Raw genomic sequence first — 23,301 nt, forward strand, 5'->3', positions numbered from 1 at the left:
TTGATTTATATGCCACGCAGGGTTTTACTTATTTTGGATATTAAAAGGTCTTTAGTGTTTTCTTCTGCAAAATAGCCTCAATTGTGTCCAGTTATATGAACTGCATTCGGTCGTAGTTTCTATAGAAATCCTCAGCCAAGGTGCCACCTCAGTCTGTCTTCCTCCAGTGAGGTCCATGCATGTCTTTAAAAGAAATGGCCTCATGTTCTCATTTCCCCAGCTGTTGTCATTGATAATACTGATCTTTTCATATGGCAGATTTTTTGCATTGTTGAATAATTTTTTTTTTAATTGTGGTTTTTACGGTTGTTTAGTACAATGTGACTTTATCTTGATAAGGGCTATTTCAAAAAGAGCTATAATCATACATTTGAAGGTTTCGGGAATTTATAATTAATTTAACCCATTAAAATTACAACTATTTTCAACTTTATTTATATCACAGTTCTTCACTTAATAGTGCTTTCTGTGCTGACAAGTCATTGCAAATAATCTTGTTCACTCTGTCCAGGACTCCATCTGATAGGTCGAAATTTATTGGTGGAGAAGTTAACATGTGGGAGGGGTCTCTTTTCCTCCATCCATACTGTGTTCTGTTGTGGGTCATATCTTGTGTCATATTAAGATATTACACAACGGCTATTAGATGCAGACCCAAGAAGAGGCAATATCACACATTGAAAAAGATCTGTGAAAAGGCAAAATGTCCATTGTGTAATCTTCACTATACTGATGAGAAGGCCTGAAGTGCAAAGGTTTTAAACAAACTCATGCAGCGATCCAAAATCCTAAATCTGCACAGCAAATAGGCAAAGTTTGAACAACAAAAGCCCAAAATATACATGTCTCAATCTAATAAACAACAATGTATTTTTACACGGGTTTGAATCAAGCAATTTCTTCATTATTTAACCAAATAAACAAAAACTGCTTCTGGGGGAGAAGAATTGTTGGAATTACCATAATTTCAAAATGTAGTTAAAAAAACAAAACAAAGAGAAGGCAAATTAATTTCAAAGTATTGCAGTTAGAGTGGTTGTGGACATTGTGTGTGTCGTCCCTTGGACAGAAACCATAATTTGTATTCTCTTTTGACAGGAGAACAGTCAAAAGGGTTTTGATTCTAGCTGTCCATGCTTACGTAGAAAATAAATGCAAATCACTATTTCATCAGCATAGAACAAAGCACCCTCCCCTCAATATCAAATGTGTACTTTCATCAGGCAATTTGTCTTTTGAACATCTGAGATGTTACTGGCAGTGTGAAAGATGGCCAACTCTGCTGAAAAACAACCCGCCTATTGATTTGAACTTTTTAAGTTGGATATTGCAGGATACCAATTTGCTTCCATTTTGTTTGTTTTTCTCATGGTCCAACAAATAACTGACCTCACAAAACCAGGCTTCAGCATGCTGGAGAACACCTAGTGAAGCACTTCACAAAAATGAAACCAAAGTTATGATATAGTGAGTAATCCTATCATGCAACATCCTTTTGATGCGAGAGAATCAAAAGAATTAAATCTGTTGAACCTGGTATGACTTCAGTTATTTTTGTACTTACATTGGAGTGAGGAGACAAGTTTCCATCCATCAATTTGTGCTTTTATAAACATTTTGTAATCAGTGTGAGACAACTGCTGACCAATGGACAGGCCCCTAAAATAATTTAAGTTTGTGGAAATCGAATACAAATTGATTTAAATTACCATGCCACATCAGATAACATTCAAGGATAAATATTGGAATATGGGGAATTTACTTCTCATACAGTGTACATCATGCCTTTATAAACATCTACTTGATGAGAAAAACGGGAATTAAAACCTCGGGGTGTAAAAAAATGATGAACAATTTTCAAAGAGGAAAAATGCAGTACTTCTTCCCCAGACATAGGTGATGCAACTTTAAATATATAAATTAACTAAAAAACTTGAAAATTAAAAAAAAAAATCCAGAAAGGGAAAGGTACCTACAGTAAAAATATCACTGTGTTAAGCCACACCAATGACTGAGAAGCAAGGCTTCGGTCAAAGTTCAAATTAGATTGCATTTGTCCTGATACACTTAGCGAAACAACTACAGACAGGCACAAGTTTGAATCACAATATGACCTTGCTAAAACTGACCTGCTGTCAAACTAGACATTAAACAGTCACTGGCCCACTGTTGATAAAAAGGCGTCACCATCAAGTCCTGGTACATCAATAAGAGTTTGCTGTCTCTCTTCATGAGAAACAAGATAGCTAGATACTCACAGAAAAATAAAATAAAATAAAATGCCATTCCAACAGTCATTTAGAGGTTCCACAAAAATCAACATCCTGTTTACAACGATAACAGGAAGAAGAGAGTTCCCATTAAGTTCACAGGGGGTGCTGCATGCTGTCTCCTGTGTCATCAATAAAAACCAAAACATGCGCATGTGTTGTATGTGTGTGTGTTGTATGTGTGTGTGTGTGTGGGGGGGGGTGCTGTCAGGTCAGATCTGTGTGTGGTGGTGTGTATGTCCAGGAGGCGTGTAGGGCGGTGGTTCTGGGTTTGGTTTGATTCCTCTGCTCTTCATGTATGAGATGAATTGGTCAGGAATCTCCGCTAGTACATCTTTAGCAAGCCGTGCCATGCTCAACACGTGGTTGCCGGTCCGGTCCATATAGTCACGGAAAGGGACAAACTGTGAGGCAGAAAAGAAAGGACTTTTTTTATGACAGATTTTGCAATCATAATAAAATACGTGGTAAAAATTTTGATCGGATCATGTTTGCTGAGGAATTATCTTCTCTAAGGGTTGGTCCGACTCCGACTAGTATCACCTACAGATTTTGGACCTTCATTTTGTGGTAACTCGTATAAATCTCACATGTTCTTTACAATGCATCTCAAAATGTCACATAGATATGGAGTGACTGACTCAAAGTCTAAACTCTGAGCCAGCAAAGGAAGTCATAGCCATCATACTATTACCAATACACTGCAAGTGAACATCAACAGAGAAACCTTATGTGACTACTAGAATGTAGTACAGTGTACACAGGGCCAGTCCAATGCATAAGCGAACTAAACACCTGCTTAAGGCCTTTGTGGCCACCAAGAGTGCTTGAAATGTCCCACAAGACAGGTTGAAAAGCTTTTTTTTTCCGATATATGTCAATGGTAATCATACAAAAATGCAATAGTATGTTAACAGGCTTATTATTATTATTATTATTATTATTATTATTATTATATTTCAGCTTTATATTTTATTCTTGAACCATTATTGTTATCTTGTTACAGGTTCCTCTGTTCATTTTTTCATTATTTAAGTATTTAAGTATTTATTTAGTATTTATTGTGCATCTTAACTTCTGGAGTGATTCTGAATTGCTGGTTCATCTAGAATAGAGTAAGTATCATCTTTCTTGCTTAACAAGTTGCTATTAGTCTTATTCCAGCTGCTTGAGTATTAGTCATTTTCTCTACATCTGCTGCTGGTTCCTAGTGGGATCTTATTCTAGCTGTAGCTGTCTTATTCTATTTACTTGTCTTATCTACTTATTCTAGCTGTAGCTGTTTTTCACCTAGTGTGCCCTTAAATATTTCTTCTTGCCTAGCTGTTTTGACTTAGTTATCCTTTTAGCTTATACACATATCCCTTGGTAACTTGCTGTTTGCAGTTTGAATAGTATGGTGTGAGGTTTGATAGAGTTTTACATACGTGTCCAGTTTCTGGGCAATAAGCCTATTTTCAGTGTACCTCTTTGGCCAATTGGGTGTTAAATGGCCAGGGTGTAGCCTGCACTCATGGCAGACAATTAGCCATCAGTGTTCTTTAAATCCCTGCTGCTGCTTCCAAGCGTCAGGCAAACAAGCCTAGGTTGAACGAAGGCTAGAGTGAACAAAGGCAAGCCCGACTTTTTCAAGTCAAGCCTTCATCAAGCACGGACTGCTCTTTTTAGATCCGGTCAGTCATCTGTATTTTGTGTACCTAGATAGACTGTGTTTCCTACGCATTCTTGTCCTTTCCTCTTCCCGGGGCTGGCATAGACGTTGGGTCACTCCTAGGTGCTGTGACCCTACCAATCTCATCTAGCCCACTCTCTCCACTCACGTTGAGCAAGTGGTGACGGGAGGGCTCTGGAATTGCCAGTCTGCGGGGCTGAAAGCTGAGTTTATCTCAGGCTATGCATCCTTGCTCTCCCTCAACTTTCTTGCTCTAACTGAGACCTGGATCATGCCAGAAAACACTATCACACCCGCAGCTCTGTCTGATGTGTACTCTTTTTCTCACACTCCCAGAGCTGGGAGGCGGGGTGGTGGTACTGGCCTGCTAATCTCCCTGAAATGGAAATACTCTCTTCTTTCCATTCCACAACTTTCTCTGCCCTCTTTTGACTTTCATGCTGTTACTGTCTCTTATCCAGTCAAACTCACCATCGTGGTTGTATACCGCCCACCAGGCCCCCTTTGTGAGTTTCTGGAGGAGCTTGACACACTTGTCTCCCACTTCCCTGTTCATGACTCTGCACTTATCCTTCTCGGTGACTTCAACATCCACACTAACAAGCTAGATCCTCTTCTCTCTTTCCTCTCCTCCTTTGACCTTCACCTCTCACCCTCTCCTCCTACACACAAGGCCGGCACCAGCTGGACCTTATCTTTACTAGACACTGTCCTATTTCCAATCTCTCTGTTACTCCCCTCCAGCTCTCTGACCACTATTTGATGTCCTACTCTCTCTCCCTCTCTTCACCCCCCTCAGCCCCTTCCCCTGCCCACATGGTTTCCACCTGTAGACACGTCCGCTCTCTCTCCGTCACTGATCTTTCTTCCTCTGTTACCTCTATCCTCCCTACACCAGAATCTTTCTCTCTCCTACCCCCTGACACTGCTACTGATCTTCTTCTCTCTACCCTCTCCTCTTCTCTAGACAATCTCTGTCCCTTCACCTCCAGGCCTGCACGCCCAACTCCAACTGCCCCTTGGCTGACCGACTCAGTACGTACTGACAGACAGAGCCTGAGAGTGGCAGAGCGCAAATGGAGAAAAGGCAAACTCCCAGAGGACCTTCTCAACTTCCAATCTCTTCTTTCCACTTTCTCCTCCTCCCTTTCTGCTGCTAAGGCTGCCTTCTATCGATCTAAAATCCTATCATCTGCCTCTAATCCCAAGAAACTCTTTGAAACCTCCTCTACACTTCTTCAACCTCCACCTACTCCTCCTACTTCCTCCCTTCTCCTTGATGATTTCGCTAACTTCTTTGACAAGAAGGTAAACAACATCAGATCCTCCTTTTCTCACCACCCGGTTAGTGCTGCTTGCACTATCTCGCCCTCTACACCCTATCCCACCTCACTCCCCTCTCCCCCGACGAGGTTCTAAACCTCATCACATGCAGTCACCCCACCACATGCTCCCTTGACCCGGTCCCCTCCCCTCTTCTTCGGTCTATAGCACCTGAACTCTTTCTCTATCTAACCCACCTCATCAACACCTCCCTCCAGGCAGGATGCTTTCCATCTGACTTCAAGATTGCTAGAGTCACCCCCCATCTCAAGAAACCATCACTTAACCCCTCTGACATCAAAAACTACAGACCGGTTTCCCTTCCACCCTTTCTATCCAAAACTTTCGAACATTCTGTCTTTAACCAACTTTCTTTGCACCTCCACCAGAACAACCTCCTGGACCCCAACCAGTCTGGGTTCAGGGTGGGTCACTCGACAGAGATGGCCCTCCTTGCAGTGACAGAATCACTGCATTCTGCGAGAGCAAACTCTCTCTCCTCTGTCCTGATACTCCTGGACCTGTCAGCGGCGTTCGACACAGTGAACCACGAGATCCTCCCCTCTATCCTCGAGGGGCTGGGTGTCACAGGCTCTGCACTCTCAATGTTTGCAAACTACCTGATGGGTCGCTCCTACCAGGTGACATGGAGGGGATCTGTGTCGGAGCCACGCAGACTGACTACAGGCGTTCCACAGGGTTCGGTCCTGGGTCCTATCCTTTTCTCCCTGTACACGACATCCCTGGGTTCTGTTATTCGCTTGCATGACTTCTCTTACTATTGTTATGCCGATGACACCCAGCTAATCTTGTCCTTTCCTCCCTCTGACACACAAGTAGAGACACACATTGCTGCGTGCTTGACTGACATCTCGGAGTGGATGGTGACACACCACCTGAAGCTCAATCTGGACAAGACAGAGCTGATGTTCCTCCCGGGGAAAGGTTGCCCGCACCAAGACCTGGCCATCATCATTGACAACACCGTGGTGATGCCAACTCAGACTGTGAGGAATCTGGGTGTGATCCTGGACGACCAACTGTCGTTTGCTGAAAACGTTGCATCGGTTGCTTGCTCCTACAAATTTTCCCCCTATAACATCAGGAGGATTCACCCATTCCTCACCGACGAGATGGCACAGGTGCCCATCCAGGCTCTGGTCATCTCCCGGCTGGACTACGACAACTCCCTCCTTGCTGGTGCCCCGGCGTTGGCCATCAGACCTCTGGAGCTTGTTCAGAAAGCTGCAGCTCATCTGATGTTCAACCGCCCTAAGTTCTCCCACACAACTCCCCTTCCCATATCCCTACACTGCCTCCCAGCAGCTGCTCGCATCCAGTTTAAAACTCTGGTGCTAGCCTACAGGGCAGTGAAAGGAACAGCTCCTTCCTCTCTCCAGGCCATGGTCAAGCCCTACACCCCCGCCTGACCACTTCGCTCTGCTGCCTCGGGACGCCTGGTTGCCCCATCGCTCAGAGGCCCTTGCTGCCGATCGACCCGGTCACGGCTCTTTTCTGTCCTGGCCCCACAGTGGTGGCATGAACTCCCCAGGACAGCGGAGTCGCTGCCCATCTTTCGGCGCAGGTTGAAAACTCACCTGTTTAAGAGCTACTACCCTGTTACTTGTTCTTAGCATTTATTGTATTCACTCATTAAAAAAAAACAACTCTTTCTTGCACTTTTACTTTAGCACTGGTTTTGCTCTTAGATGCTTGTTTAGATGCACTTGTGACCGCTGATGACTAGTAGTTCTCCTGATTTCCTATGTTAAATACACTTATTGTAAGTCGCTTTGGATAAAAGTGTTGGCTAAATGACTGTAATGTAATTTATTTATTATTGTCATTTTTACATTTGCATTTATTTTTTTATATAAGAAGGAACATTTACTGAGGGAAGTACTGTTTTTCTAAGTTATTTGATTTTAACTTTAGTTGATGTTCTGCCCTTTTGCATGTTTCAAAAATTTTAAACCAAAAGTAATTAAAGTGGTTAACTTGTTTACACTAAATTGTCTGCTGGTTTATTTTGTTACTTTTCAGTATACCATGTTCAGTATTCCACTTAGTTCTGTATCACTTTGAATATTAAAGTGTAAATTAACACCAAACCATATAGTGGGGCAGCTTAGCTCCAATATTCATAAGGATTGTGCATTTTGTGATAAAAGTGTCAAACTTGGTACATATGTAGCTTAATATATTTCGAAGAAATTTGGATATGGAGCCACTGAAAATTAACCCCGAGTGGCCATGGCAGGCATGGACGTTATTAGATCGCTTTTAGCGGGGCTGTGGCCTCCGTCAATTTCATATCAGCCATTATGAAAAGGCAGAAGAGAATGTTATCTTTCCAGAGACACCAATATTATTGTTCTAGTCTAAATAGAACCAGAGATATGCCATTTTACATATTGGATGTCACCAATGCATGTTGAAAAAACCAAGTTGATAAGCAGTTACTTTTGTAAATAAAAAAAAACAAGAAAAAAAACAAGAAACACTGTTGAAGTACTGAATTGAGTATTGTTTCCTGCAATCACTGGTTCTAAACCTTGACCAACAGAAGAGGAGTGTTTAGGTATAGATGTCTATACATAGTGTATAGATGAATAATGTCTCAAAATTGACTGGGAACTTAGTTTTTTTTAACATGCATTGGTGACAGCCGATATGTAAAACAGCATATCTCTGGTTCTATTTGGACTAGAACAATAATATTGGTATCTCTGGAAAGGTAACATTCTCCTCTGTCTTGTCCTATTGGCTGACATGAAATTTAGGGAGGCCACAGCCCCGCTAAAAGCGATCTAGTAACGTCCATGCCTGCCTTGGCCACTACGGGGTTAATTTTCAGTGGCTCCATATCCAGATTTCTTCTAAATATATTAAGCTACATATGTACCAACGTTGACGCTTTTATCACAAAATGCACAATTTTTATGCTAAGCTGCCCCACTAATAGAAGGGTAAAAACATGCCATGTTAACATTGGTATGATGTAAGCAACACAATTGCAACTAATAAAATTGATAATAGCAGTGTTAGATTTACAGTAGGTGTGCAAATGATCAAGGATGGTGGTGCTGAGGTGGTGGTGGTGCCCCCCCCCCCCCAGTTAAATTCTGCTTAGGGCCTTATAAAGGCATGGGCTGGTTCTGAGTGTACACCACATATAGTGATCATGATTATAGTGATTAATGATATAATGATAAAAAATGGCCATCCGAATTATTCCTATACAAACGTTTAAATAATTAAAATTATTGTGATCAAGCAGTCCACTTAAATGAATCATTTTGTGTCTTTAACACATAGGAATTTTATAGAAAAATATTTTCAACCAAGATAATTCAGGAAATCTGATTTTATAATGATTAGTTATTTTTTCAGTTACTCCAATGATATTGAATTCTGCTCCCAAAAGCTGCAGCAAAACTATGTTGATCACTTTAAATTTCACTTCATCTCAGTTTTATGCATTGTTCTTATACAGTCAGAACAGTTTTGTGTTTGTAGGGGAAGTATTTATAACACTCGTTATTGGCCATTTGTTGACTGTTGTCTTGACAACCAATGAAACTAGTGATTTCCACCCATCCATTATCCGAACCGCTTATCCTGCTCTCAGGGTTGCGGGGACGCTGGAGCCATCCCAGCAGTTATTGGGCGGCATGCAGGGAGACACCCTGGACAGGCCTCCAGGCCATCACAGAGCCGACACACACACATTCATACCTAGGGACAATTTAGTATGGCTGATTCACCTGACCTACATGTCTTTGGACTGTGGGAGGAAACCGGAGCCCCTGGAGGAAACTCACACAGACACGGGGAGAACATGCAAACTCCACACAGAGGACGATCCGGGATAACCCCCAAGGTTGGACTACCCCGGGGCTCGAACCCAGGACCTTCTTGCTGTGAGGCGACCGTGCTAACCACTGTGCCACTGTGTCACCACTGGTGATTTAATTGATTTATTTAGCAACACCTAAGTTACAAAAAGATTTTGTGAGCAAGGCAATGTGTTGTTTATCGGTAAAATATTCACAAACATCAATTTATTGTCGATTTCTAGATTAGAGAACAGGCATCTCTGTGACTGTCTTGTATCAATACCATACACTAACACTATGAACCGATCAGTCAAAACATTAAAACCACTGACAGGTGAGTGAATAGGTGAGTTATCTTGTTACAATGGCCCCTGTCAAGGGGTGGGATATATTAGGCAGCAAGTGAACAGTCAGTTCTTGAAGTTGATGTGTTGGAAGCAGTAAAAATGGGCAAGCGTAAGGATCTGAGTGACTTTGAGAAAGGCCAAATAGTGATGGCTAGATGACTTGGTCAGAGCATCTCCAAAACAGCAGGACTTGTGGAGTGTTCCTGGTATGCAGTGGTCAGTACCAACCATAAGTGGTCCAAGGAAGGACAACCGGTGAACCAGTGACATGGTTATGGGGGCCCAAGGCTCACTGATGCATGTGAGGAACAAAGTCTAGTCTGTCTGGTCCAATCCCACAGAGGAGCAACTGTAGCTCAAATTGTTGAAAAAGGTAATGCTGGCTATGATAGACAGGTGTCAGAACAGTGCATTCCAGCTTGTTGCTTATGGGGCTGTGTAGCCGCAGACTGGTCAGAGTGCCCATAATGACCCCTGCCCACTGGCGAAAGTGCCTACAATGGGCACGTGAGTGTCAGAACTGGAGCATGGTGCAATGGAAGAAGGTGGCGTGGTCTGATGAATAATGTTTTCTTTTACATCATGTGGACATCCAGGTGTGTGTGCATTGTTTACCTGGGGAAGAGATGTCACCGGGATGGACTATGGCAAGAAGGCAAACCGGTGGAGGCAGTGTGATGCTCTGATACATGTTCTGCTGGGAAACCTTGGGTCCTGGTATTCATGTGGCTGTTACTTTGACACGTACCAGCTGCCTGAACATTTTTGCAGACCAGGTACACCCTTTCATGGGCACAGTATTCCCTGATGACAGTGGCCTCTTTCAGTAGGATAATGTACCCTGCCACACTACAAAAATTGTTCAGGAATGGTTTAAGGAACATGAGAAAGAGTTCAAGGTGTTGCTCTGACCTCCAAATTCCCCAGATCTCAATCCAATCAAACATCTGTAGGATGTGCTGGAAAAAAGTCCGATCCATGGAGGCCCCAACTCGCAACTTATAGGACTTATAGGATCTGCTGCTAACATCTTGGTGCCAGATATGAGAGGACACCTTCCGCGGTCTTGTGAAGTCCATGCCTCGACAGGTCAGAGCTGTTTTGGACGCACGAGGGGGCCTACACAATATTAGGCAGGCGTTTTTAATGTTTTGGCTGATTGGCGTATAGTGTCATGCTCATAGACCCCGTTGACAGCTGGCAGGAGCTCTCCCAAGAGACCGGTCTTGTACATAAGAGGCTTTATTTCCCTGTTGATGGTGTAACCGGTTATTTTCTTGCCCGGTGCGGGATTCGATACGAGGTGTACTGCACCACAAGGCAACATCACTAACCGCTCGGCTAAAGGGTCAGACCCGTTAGCTAGGGGCTAACGTGTCTTATTAGTAGTTTACAGTCATCACCCTCTCCCGGAAGCGCGCCCTCGCGCTTTGTTATTCCCGCGCTCCGAAGAGACTTCTGAGGATCTGCACGCTTCCGGATTCCACCGCTGCCACCAATGTAACCGGTTATTTTCTTGCCCGGTGCGGGATTCAATACGGGGTGTACTGCACCACAAGGCGACATCACTAACCGCTCGGCTAAAGGGTCAGACCCGTTAGCTAGGGGCTAACGTGTCTTATTAGTAGTTTACAATGGAATATTCATTTAAATATCATAACACAAATGTCCATTATAAAAGTAACAGAACCTGTGATTAGCTGCCTTGTTCTCTTGTGGGGTGATTGGTCTGAAATTCACACCCTTTCCTTGATTAAGCTCTCAGTATTTGTTAGGGTGATCTCTTCAGTGTTCTTTGTAGATGTGTTTTTAAGCATAGGATTTCAGATAGTCATACTAAAAGCAGGTATTTAATTGTGGAAAAATGAATGTTGGGTGTCAAATTTACTCTGTCAAGGTTGATCAAATAAACTATAAGCTGATAAGATGCATCATTTGGCTGAAGTGACTGTTGCTGCCATGTAACGGCCTGGTTGGTCACGATAATCCCACCTCCAGCCTCTGATGTAAGCAGTTTGCTCCCAATTGTCAATAGGCTACCTATACTGTAGGGCAGGTGCAGGGAGAGCTACCCTTGTCCCTCCCCCCACCCCTTCAAGTGAATGCGTCCATCCACATAATCGTCTTCTTCTCTTTTTTAGGTTTATTGGCGGTTGGCAAACAATAATTTAGTGCGTTACTGCCACCAACTGGAAAGGAGAGTGGACCACAATGTGTATATACTAATACAAAAAAAAAAATTAAAAAAAAATAAAATAAAATAAAACTAATTTTCTCAACTAAAGTAGTTATTTCTCGAGTTTCTGAGAGGGACTAAAAGTCTCTCTCACCAGCTGCTGCACACCTCCAGAAACTCCCACAACACCCAGAAATGTCCTTGCTACATCTACAATTATATCAATTCTCTCCGATTTTCTTCCTACTCCAGCAGTACAGTTAATTATCATTCCCAAACAGGCCAAAAACTTCACCTGGTTCTTATAAAAACAAAACTCAGCATGTCATTGTTTCTCTCCATTCTTTTAGCAGCTTCAGTATACGACAGTCACTTTTCTGCTCTCATCTTATTTACTTTCTCTTCCTTAGGTCTTTTTGGACACCATGATCGCACATTATGGTTTCCCTTGCAGTGCAGGCACTTTGCTTGCTCTTTCTCAACTTTATAATCTTCCACACTGCAGTTGTCCTCCCCACATCTCCCACATCTGACTCCACTACATACTGCAGCAACATGTCCACCATATTCTTGACAGCAAAAACATCTGAGAGGAGCCCTCTCATATGGCCTCACCCTATAACTCACATAATCAAGGTACATTCTTTCCGGCAACTCCCCTTCAAAAGTGAAACATGCAGAATTACTGCCCTCCTTCTACCCCTCTCGGAATCTAGTCATTCTTCTTGCCTCACACACACCTGCAACATCCTGAACAGACACAGCCTCCGCTGACAGTGGTACGCCACCTATCACTCCCTTCTTTGCTTTTGATCTGAGTGGGAAGCAAATCACAGCGATAACTTCTAAATGCCTCAATCTTAAGTGCTTTATCTCTCTGACACTTTGAGATACAATCAATGATAACCATGCCACTTCTAGTTATCCTGATCGATCTTACACCTCCAAGTTTTTTACAAACTTTCCGACTACACGTGGGTCTTTGAAAATCCCATCTTCTCTTGTCACGCTGCTATCATCCCAACAAGATATGTCTCCTCTGTTATCAATGACTGACTAGCATCGCTTGAGCAATTTGATGTATTCCTCCTCCTTTTATTTTCAAACCCTCTCATGTCCTCATTCTCATTTCCAATTTTGCTCTCTGACTCCAACTCTGATGCCATTTCTGCCCCTACAAAAACATTCCATCAACTCGACATGACCCTCTTCCCTCCAGACCACCCCATCCATGCAATGTCAGAGGTCAAGCGGGATGGACACAGGTCCCCAAAAGTGAAAAGGTGGAGCAGAAAATGTCAGAGAGAAAAAGAAAAAAAATGTCACTGATGAGCACACTGATGCGATGTCTTCTCACCGCCTAAGGTAGGATATGCTATTTTATTTCTATTCTATTCACTGCTTAAGGCCACTGCACTATGCTGTTCTTTAAATGATGTCAAGGCGAGAGTGTCATTATGGCTCAGCTGATTAGTCACTCCTGGTACGCTCCAATAGGGTGCAGGCATGCTGCTTGTCACAGCCTGACAATAGCAGTGAATGAACGCATTCAAATAGTGTTGGTAACATGAACTCCTGACTGTTAAGCCTGATTTTTGAGCATCAGATCAGCTGTGAACACAATGTCAGATGATTGATTATAAACAGAGTGCTGTAAATCAATGTCCAATTTCAGAAAAATTTCCAGATCATCATTAGGTTAGGCCTACATAAGGAGCTTAAACTTTTGTCCAATGTGAAAACTGAGTTTGGCTATTTTATTTCATGATAATAGCATTGCATTTTTTCATAGACTACATTCATGACAAATGATTATGTCATATTTGTTTTATTTAAGTTATGGATTGTAGCATAAGTGCACTGAGAGTTGGGTTATCCATTGTCAAATGAATAAAATCCTAAATGCGCCTCTTGGGCTGCAGACTTTTCCTCTACGCCATTTCTTGACTATGTATTTATTAAATCATCTTATGAAATCCTGTAAGTACACCTGTTGTCAGGGTGCCAAACTGATTTCTATTGCTTAGCTTATATGTTATAAATAGCCCGATATTGCTGTATGCAACTCATAATAGCGTATGCTGGGGAAAAATGGGCCGGTCCAGATGAAAATTGACAGAGCCGAATTTTGTCCCCTGTCTGACCCTGACTATCAGTGACTAAATCATAAATATTTTTTTAACAACTCTAAGGTCCAATCCTATTCGAATTCTAGGCAAACCAAACTGCAATCCTGTCATTGTCCAAATTTGCTTTGCCCGGTGATTGAATAGTCTTCACATGGATGGCCGCTAAAATTCGCCAGTGTCAAACAGACTCAATGCAAGAATGGAGACATCCGGTTCAAACATCAATCACATTTGTATTATTAACAATACAACTGTTAAAGGTTTTAGTTGAGAGAGTATCATTGTGTATAATGTATAATACAAGTATGCATCAAGGTGTTGTAAACAGTGGCTAAATTATGACTAAATTTAAATGGCAATGAGTAGACTAACATGACCAGTGATATAGTTGACTTAATAGTAAGTAACTTGACTAAATCAAAATGAAATACCTAAAATGTGACAAGAACTATCAGTGTCACTGTTGCGCAAGACTAAGAACAGACTAAATCCAAAAATGGGTTTCAGAATTAACACCGCTATAGTAAATGTAACATAAATACATGCATGGGTTGATAGTTTGTTATATTGAGAAAAGTTTTAGGCATGTTTGACCATTTATGAGAAAGTTGTAAGCATTTTTTTTTACCGTTGTTCTACTGCCACCAGAAGGCTGCCATATTGTCTGCTGTGTGTCGACAGTGGCTCAAAGCTGAGAAAACTCAACTATTGTCAGTCAGTACACAACACGTAAGCTGAAATCAACATTTGCAGACAAGATGGCAGAAAGTGACTTGGAAAGCAGAACGTACGAATAAGACTAACAGTGTGCTTTAGCCCAGGTAAATGGTGTAAAAAAATGGTTGTAATGACCTGCATCAAGGATATTAATGCTTCAGGTATTACTTACTTATTTCATTTCATTTATTTCATCACTTTATTGATCCCCGTGGGGAAATTTTTCCTCTGCTTTTAACCCATCCTAGCTGTGTAGCTGGGAGCAGTGGGCAGCTGCCGTGCAGCGCCCAGGGACCAACTCCAGTTCATCTTGCCATGCCTTAGTCAGGAGCATTAACCCTAACATGCATATCTTTTTGATGGTGGGGGAAACTGGAGCACCCGGAGAAAACCCACGCAGACACCGCGAGAACATGCAAACTCCACACAGAAAGGACCTGGGATGACCCCCCAAGTTTAGACAACGCAGGGGTTCGAACCCAGGGCCTTCTTGCTGTGAGGCGACAGCGCTAACCACTGCGCCACCGTGCCACCCGTACTTACATTGTGCAGAGCCTATATGACATCAGAGCATTTGCACAAGTGAACCAGGTGACTAGTTAAAATAGTATCAATGGCGTTGCCTATGAAATTATAAATTCTGTTTAAAAACTGACTTCCGGAGATGGATATATTGGTTCTTTGAGCTCTTTGTCGACAATCATTAGCATGAATTGTTAGTTTTTATCAAAATTTAGCATGTTAATTGTTTTTTTGTGGGAGGGGGGATTTTCCCCCCTTTTCCCCCCCAATTGTATACAATTACCCCACTCTTCTGAGACATCCCCCTCTGCTGGTCCAGGGAAGGCTGCAGACTACCACATGCCTCCTCTGATACATGTGTAGTCACCAGCCGCTTCTTTTCACCTGACAGTGAGGAGTTTTGCCAGGGGGACGTAGTGCATGGGAGAATCACGCTATTCCCCCCAGCCCCCCCCCCCCCCCCCGAACAGGCGCCCTGACCAACCAGAGGAGGCGCTAGTGCAGTGAACCGGACACATACCCACATCCGGCTTCCCACCTGCAGACACGGCCACTTGTGTCTGTAGGGACGCCCGACCAAGTTGGAGGTAACACGGGGGATTCAAACTGGTGATCCCTGTGTTGGCCGGCAATGGAATAGACCACTATGCTAACCCGGATGCCCACTAATTTTATTTTTAAAATGGGTTTACTTTTTTCTTTAAAGGTTAACAATTTACTTAATACAGTTTGCAAAATGAAGTAGTGTGTGTCCTCCCTTGAAAGTGCCTGAACTCTGTCACAACTCTGTTTGCATCTTTGAGGATCAAGTGTATCAAGTGGCATACCTGTTTAATAATTCTGTAAGGGAAATTAATAGTGTCCTACTGGGTTGTTTGTCATCAGCATTCCTTACATGAGAATATTCATATCATTGAGTATTTTGGGATAGGCATGGAGATTATGACATGTTCTAATCCATTAGGAGTTGCACACAGTTTGTGTTCTGGGAGAAATAAGCATTTTTATGTAATAACACAATAGGTATCTATGTATAAAATATAATATGACAGTTTTAAGATGGCCAAGGGCATTGTGGTGTGGAAAGTTGGCCTCAGACGAGACAACTGCAAACTTTGAATGTTTTCATCATTTTCAGTATTGGAAGGCTGGTGTTTTGTTTATGGCCTCAACTGTATAGGGATTTAAAATCTTCCCGAAAAAATGGGAGAATCAATACATTTGGCTCAAAAGCATTCGTTAAGCTTGAGCTTTTACTCACGGTCATGATTCATGGAGAAATTGAGTAAATCTGATGACAGACTTTACAGTTTAAAGTTTCTCCAAGGCTGTAAAGGGCAGTCACCTGAACAATATCTCTCTCGGCTGGCTTCCCCCGAGAGGAGATTCTGATGTCATCACCATCCAGCTCCACCATCGCTAGAAAAAAAACAGAGTACATAAACATATGTGTACACCAAGATAAGTCACAAGTGATTAATTAGAGGTACATCTGAGAGATTAGATTACAGGTGATTTATTCAAGAAAGGTATTGGTTCACTGATTACACAGGCTCAATAAGCTCATGCCCTTTGGTTAAACAATGGCAGATTGATGATGCTCAGCCACAATCCTATCGGCATATCCTGACATGCATCATCAACTAATAAGTCTATCATCAGACTCTCTGCAATTAAGACCCCAAACTAACTACTCTGAACACTACCACTTAGCCTCGACTTTCTCTTTTGCAATTATGCCCGCATCTACCTAAGCATGGCCTTGACTAAGTCAATTAAGTTTGTAAATTTTGTCTAGGACTTCTCTGAATTATTGCCACAAAGATTAGCATGGGCAAAAGCAGTGACAAGCTATAAACGGGTGAATCTAAAACATTAATATTTTGTCATGAAAAATCAGCTAACATTATTTATTGGTGTAGATGAAAAAAAAATCCAACATTGTCCAGTGTGTGGTGTGCTGTGATGGACTGGGGGCCTGTCCAGGGTGTCTCCCCGCCTGCCACCCAGTGACTGCTGGGATAGGCTCCAGCATCCCGTGACCCTACCTAGGATAAGCGGATTGGATAATGGATGGATGTCCGGTGTGTTTTAATTTGTTTCATGACTGTTGGTTGGATACCCAGTTTTCAGGCCCATACATGGCTTATGCCCACTACTGTGCCTGAGGTCAACATCATAACAATCTGTTAATGATGTTGATGCTGTTTCATTCTGCTATTCAATTTACCAAATGACCTGAACATGTGATAATGGCAAGTGGTGACTGGCTACTGATGCAGCAGTTTCAAAAGTCATACCGTCAAACTCCGCCTGACCCACGCCGACTATAATGATAGACATAGGCAACTTGGCACCCTGCAAAGAATCATATAGAACATTTAGCATGTATGCACTGGAAATGCATGACAAATTAAAATTTGCTGAGTCTTAATGTTCTTCTTCTTTTCCTCAAATTGTCTCACAGAGAGAGAGAGAGAGAGAGAGAGAGAGAGAGAGAGAGAGAGAGAGAGAGAGAGAGAGAGAGAGACAGACACACACATGCCTCTCTTCCAAGAGAGAAGAGAGAAAATTGACATCATTACAGTGACATATTTATTTTTCACGCCAGCTATACAGGTGTCAGAAAGTGACAGCTGTATAGCTGGGTAGGCTATACACACCTAGGTAGGCCACACTTACACAGATTTTTTTTTTCTCCCCAATTGTACCCGGCCAATTACCCCACTCTCCCAAGCTGTTCCGGTCTCTGCTCCACCCCCTCTGCTGATCCGGGGAGGGCTGCAGACTACCACATGTCTCCTCCAATACATGTGGAGTCGCCAGCCGCTTCTTTTCACGTAACAGTGAGGAATTTTGCCAAGGGGATGCAGCGCGTGGGAGGATCACGCTATTCCCCCCAGTTCCCCCTCCCCCCCGACACATGACCAGGACACATACCCACATCTGGCTTCGCGCAGACACGGCCAATTGTGTCTGTAGGGCCGCCCGACCAAGCCGGAGGCAACACGGGGATATGAATCGGCGATCCCCTGGTTGGTATTACACAGAATTTCTGATTTAAATGTTAATAAGCTCAAAGGCCATCCACTATGGATTTGCATTGTAAAGCAAAACAGGAAAAGCAAGATGGAAAATAGGGATGCTTATGTGTGTCAAATGCTCTCTAAGTGAGAAGTTCCTCTTAAGTGATCAAAGAAGGCTGAATCAGTTCATCTGGATACAACGTTGGATACAACGTCCCTCTTAAGTGCCATTCAAATAAGATACACTGTTAGGAGATCAAGATCAGTATCAAAATCAGCACACCAAATGGCCAGAGGCTGTAAATATTAAACAGACCCTCATCATGGTGTCTATTCCATATCTTATCCCCAGATGTGCTATGTCCCCCAAATCCAATTTTCTGCTGTGTCGGTATCCTCTCCTAACCATCTTATCTGTGGATGACACTGTGTGTTAGATCACTAAAGGCTAGTCATTGGGATGGTGAGAGGCCATCTTTTAACTGAAAAACATTGACGGTCCCCAAAGCAGATCAGTTGTGTGTCAGCACTAAAACTGGCTTGATAGCTAGAAATAAATTAATCTCAGCATAGATTGATTCCCTTCACAAAATATTTCCACAAAAATCAGAAAAAAAACTATTGCAGGGCCACCATTAATTGTAATGACTTATGCATTCCTAGAGAAATGAAATAAGCCCAGGAAAGCTGTAGCCTTCACAGTGTACCTGGAATGTACATTGCAAGAGGATGGCCAAAGAAAAGAGAAGGAACTTGGGTGTTAACAAGGAAAAGGAGGGAATTTTGCTGATATAGGCTTGATGAGTTCTTTCACGTTACAGGATGGATGTTGGTAATTGTGAGGTGGGAGAGGAGAAAGAGGGGGGATAGGCCGACTTCAATCACCACAGCCACCATCCCCAATCACCCCTCATGGCCACTCCCAAGCCACATCGGGATTCAAATGTCACCATAGACGTGCTTTTATTACACTCTCTAAGCTGTGGGGTGCTGTTAAGCCTAAACCCCATGATTGAAAAAAAAAGAAAAAAAGATGTCAATTGAATACACAAACACCACAATACAAGAGAAAAAAGGAAACTAAAAGTACAAGAGCAAATAAAAAAAACTGCAACATTTTTGAAACAAAAACCAATATCCCTTTTAGCATAAACAAACGGGCTGGATAGTTTTCTTCCTCCCTGGGCAGGATTGTTAATGTTTCATATTTCCAGAGGTTCTAATATGAAAATGGGGAAATCCTTATTATTAGCAGTTGTGATTTTTGGCTGGACTGGACCACCAGGCCAGCCCTGTAAACCCGAATGTCCCTGACTGACTGACTGGCTATCATGTTTAGAGAGACTGACTGAAAGGCTGTTTACATCTGAAAAGAACATGCGTCTTGGGTGATCCGATCACAACTGGACAGCTCTAAGTACGCCAGTTCACACCAGACATCAGAATGAGTCTCCACATGCGTCTCGAGTGACCACTTGTGATCGGATCTCACTTCCCCCGCTCGTAATGCAAATAAGCACGTACATCACTGTGGTAGGAGTGTGTGGTTTACCCTCGGCAGACGGAGTGTGGCTCGTGGGAGAGAAGACAGGGAGGCTGATTAGTGATCAGCCTCAGGTCTGGTGTGTCAAACTAACAACCTGTCGCTTATATACCGCAGTGAAGCTGGGCCATGGGGGAAACACAAGGCTGGGGGGAGACAGAGAAAGGGGGAGCCACATGCTCTGAAAGGAGAGAGTGAGGAAACAGCTCCGGCACCAGAGCGCACCGGCCCATGCGAGTGAACGAATGAAAGATATTAATAAATAAAGCCTGTGTTAATCGCCTAAAAACAATGTCCACCTTCATCTCGAACACTTCCCATGGCATAGACATGTCACCATCATGTAAATAAACAAACAAACACTCAACCTGAAGTTGAATTTGAAGATGCAAGCAGGCGGAGGCTCTTCCACAGTTGTGGGTCTGATGTGTGTCAGAAATTACAGATGAAGTTAAAAAAAAAACCTAAACCCAGAGGAGGCTTTGGTGAGTGACAAGGCAGTCCTTCAACGCGGCCTGAGACATATGTTTGTTTACAGTTCAAATGTGATGTGGACAAATGCGTCTCAGGCCACCTCTGAATTTGGCCGGAGTGACCGCATCTTAAGACGCATTGAGGATGCATTGGATGCATTCATTCACATCTGTACTTAGAGCTGTCCACTTATGATCTGATCGCACAGGATGCATGTTTGACACGATTGGGCCGCTGGATCAGGTGACCAACAATGTCACTGAAGTGACATGACTGGTTGGCTGAGCGCCAAGAGACATGAGGGAGTGCACACAGTTAAAGCACCCCAAATAACAACAACCCCCACTGGGGAATTCACAAAAGGATTGCACGGCTTTTGAGGCCACTAAATCTGCACAAATAAGACAAAAAGAAACCGTATAATTCTCAAAGCACCCGCAAAGGGTGAAATGCAGTAAATACATGCTGTTTGCATGTATTTACATTAGGTAGTATGCATACGTTTGGCAAAAAAATTTGCCCCTTCCCATGCAAATGAGCCTCACTGCAAAACACCAGCGCTATTAGCCACACGCAGCCAGAGTGAAAATTATCGGTGTCTTCAGAGAGTTGGTGGTAACTGACGCCCAGACTGTCCAGTGATCATGGCAGCAGTGATTGTAGCCAGGCGAAGCCATCGTCATAGCAGGCGTGCTTGTGAGCGGATATTCATTATATTCGATGAGAGGGTCTAAGGACAGGATGTTGTGTTGCTGTTAAGCCCACTGAGGCAAATCTGTAATTTGTGATATTGGGCTATAGAAATAAAATTGATTTGATTTGATTTGATTATATCACTTTTTGATCTAACTGAGACCGAAATCATTCACAATAGCGGGGCAGCTTAGCATAAAAATTGCGCATTTTGTGATAAAAGCGTCAAACTTGGTACATATGTAGCTTAATATATTTAGAAGAAATCTGGATATGGTGCCACTGAAAATTAACCCCATAGTGGCCATGGCAGGCATGGACGTTACTAGATCGCTTTTAGCGGGGCTGTGGCCTCCCTAAATTTCATGTCAGCCAATATAAAAAGACAGAGGAGAATGTTACCTTTCCAGAGATACCAATATTATTGTTCTAGTCCAAATAGAACCAGAGATATGCTATTTTACATATCGGCTGTCACCAATGCATGTTGAAAAAACTAAGTTCCCAGTCAATTTTGAGACATTATTCATTTATACACGATGTATAGAAATCTATACCTAAACACTCCTCTTCTGTTGGTCAAGGTTTAGAACCAGCGATTGCAGGAAACAATACACAATTCAGTACTTCAACAGTGTTTATTGTTTTTTTATTGTTTTTTTTATTTACAAAAGTAACTGCTTATCAACTTATTTTTTTCAAAATGCATTGGTGACAGCCGATATGTAAAATGGCATATCTCTGGTTCTATTTGGACTAGAACAATAATATTGATATCTCTGGAAAGGTAAGATTCTTCTCTGCCTTGCCATAATGGCTAATTTGAAATTGACGGAGGCCACAGCCCCGCTAAAAGCGATATAATAACGTCCATGCCTGCCATGGCCACTACAGGGTTAATTTTCAGTGGCACCATATCCAAATTTCTTCGAAATATATTATGCTACATATGTTCCAAGTTTGGTGCTTTTATCTCAAAATGCACAATCCTTATGAATTTTGGAGCTAAGCTGCCCCACTACAAATACAGGTTGCCAGGTAAAACAGTTCTTGCTATACTAACTGGATGACATTGAACCTGCCTAGCGCAAAGCCAGCATTTATATTTTGCCACATGGATAATTGCAATCAGATGCAAAACAAGGGCAAATTGGACTCAACTGCAAAACTATATGGGCGTGTTTGCACTGTAATATAATTAGGACAATATCTTTTTGTGAGTCGGACCTTGAGACGAGGTAGATAGCAGTTGCAAGTGATGCTTAACTCATGACGCTTTCAGCAGCCACAATCCATTCCTTGTGAATCCGCCTCTCAATACAGAGTGAGCCTTGCAAAAACGAGAGACATCCGCAGATTGAAACAGATCAAAGAGGAGGGGGAGATAACAGATAATTTAATTGGAAGTATATCTTTTCTAATTAAGTTCTCGTTCAAATCAAACATCCCAAGATATGAGTGGGAAGTATTGTTCTTGCAACTGGATTTATAACCTTTTTCTTTTACTCGAACATAGCTTAGCCATGTCATGTGATATGCTACTTCAGTACACATTAACAACAAATATTACTGGGAACACTACAGAAAATTGCAGATGAACATTTAATATCCAGGAATTCACATCATAGACACTACCACTGGCGATCCCTGTAACAAATTGGCCACAATTTCGAACATTGACCATACATGGTCCAGCCATACACTAGGTTTTGACCGAGTCTTGCTACAAATGATTGTCTTCGAGCTTTGGGTAAGGGTAACTGCTTACCCGGTGTTGCCTGGTTGGCTTTTTTAGAGACTCCCTTGTTATCAGTTTCAAATATGTGGCAATGTAATAAATAGAGAAAGCCAATGTTACTTTTGTGTGTAACAGGTTTTCTCCGGTCACATAATGTCAAAAAGACAGTTATATTCAATGAGTGCATGTGTTATTTCTGGGACAAGATAAATGCACCCTGGCAAACCAGGCAGCCTCTTTTGCCACAGGGATGAGAAAAGTTTCTGTCAGCACCATCTCAGCCGGAACGCATCAACACGCCTCAATAATCAGTGTTCAACATGTCCTCTGTCAGTTCCCGTCCGCCCACACACATGCACACACAGACACTCACATGGGTACGCACAAATGCACTCACAAACATAAATGTGTGCACACAGCTCAACAATGCATGCACGCACATCACCACTTCAAATGCCAATAAAAATAACCTTGCAATTCACCATGCCCCACTTATGCCCTGCCACCTTGAATGGCAGCCAATGTCTACTCTAACGAGACAACAAAACAGTGTCAATCAACACTCATTACCACAAGACCCACTCTGGGTGCTTTGCTTAAAAGTAAAACACTGTGTGTGTGCACGCGTGCACGTGTGTGTGTGCACGTGCACCGATGCATGAGTTTATGCATGGGGGGTATTCAAGAAAAGCTGTCCTTTCAACACTGAGGTTAAGGACACCACAGACACTTGGGACTCCTTCCTACTGAACAGGGTGTCTTCTACATCTCTGCTATGCACAGACAGACATCATTAAGTTCAGTTTAAGCAAGTGCTGCTGCTGAGCTGAAA

At 42.6% G+C, this 23,301-nt stretch overlaps 1 protein-coding gene across 3 annotated transcripts in view; it reads right to left on the bottom strand.

The window, feature by feature from the left end:
* Positions 1–2,482: 2,482 nt before the first annotated feature.
* Positions 2,483–23,301, bottom strand: part of cpne5b (copine Vb) — a 273,515-nt gene continuing 252,696 nt past the window's right edge. For all 3 annotated transcript variants that reach the window (XM_056272953.1, XM_056272955.1, XM_056272954.1), the window contains 3 exons: positions 17,296–17,353; positions 16,341–16,414; positions 2,483–2,674 (listed from right to left, as the gene is read on the bottom strand). In XM_056272953.1, coding sequence (XP_056128928.1) covers positions 2,483–2,674; positions 16,341–16,414; positions 17,296–17,353 — 324 coding nt within the window. The remainder of the gene's footprint in view (positions 2,675–16,340; positions 16,415–17,295; positions 17,354–23,301) is intronic.

Source organism: Lampris incognitus, chromosome 2, assembly GCF_029633865.1.
Source record: "Lampris incognitus isolate fLamInc1 chromosome 2, fLamInc1.hap2, whole genome shotgun sequence".
NCBI classification, from domain to species: Eukaryota; Metazoa; Chordata; class Actinopteri; order Lampriformes; family Lampridae; genus Lampris; species Lampris incognitus.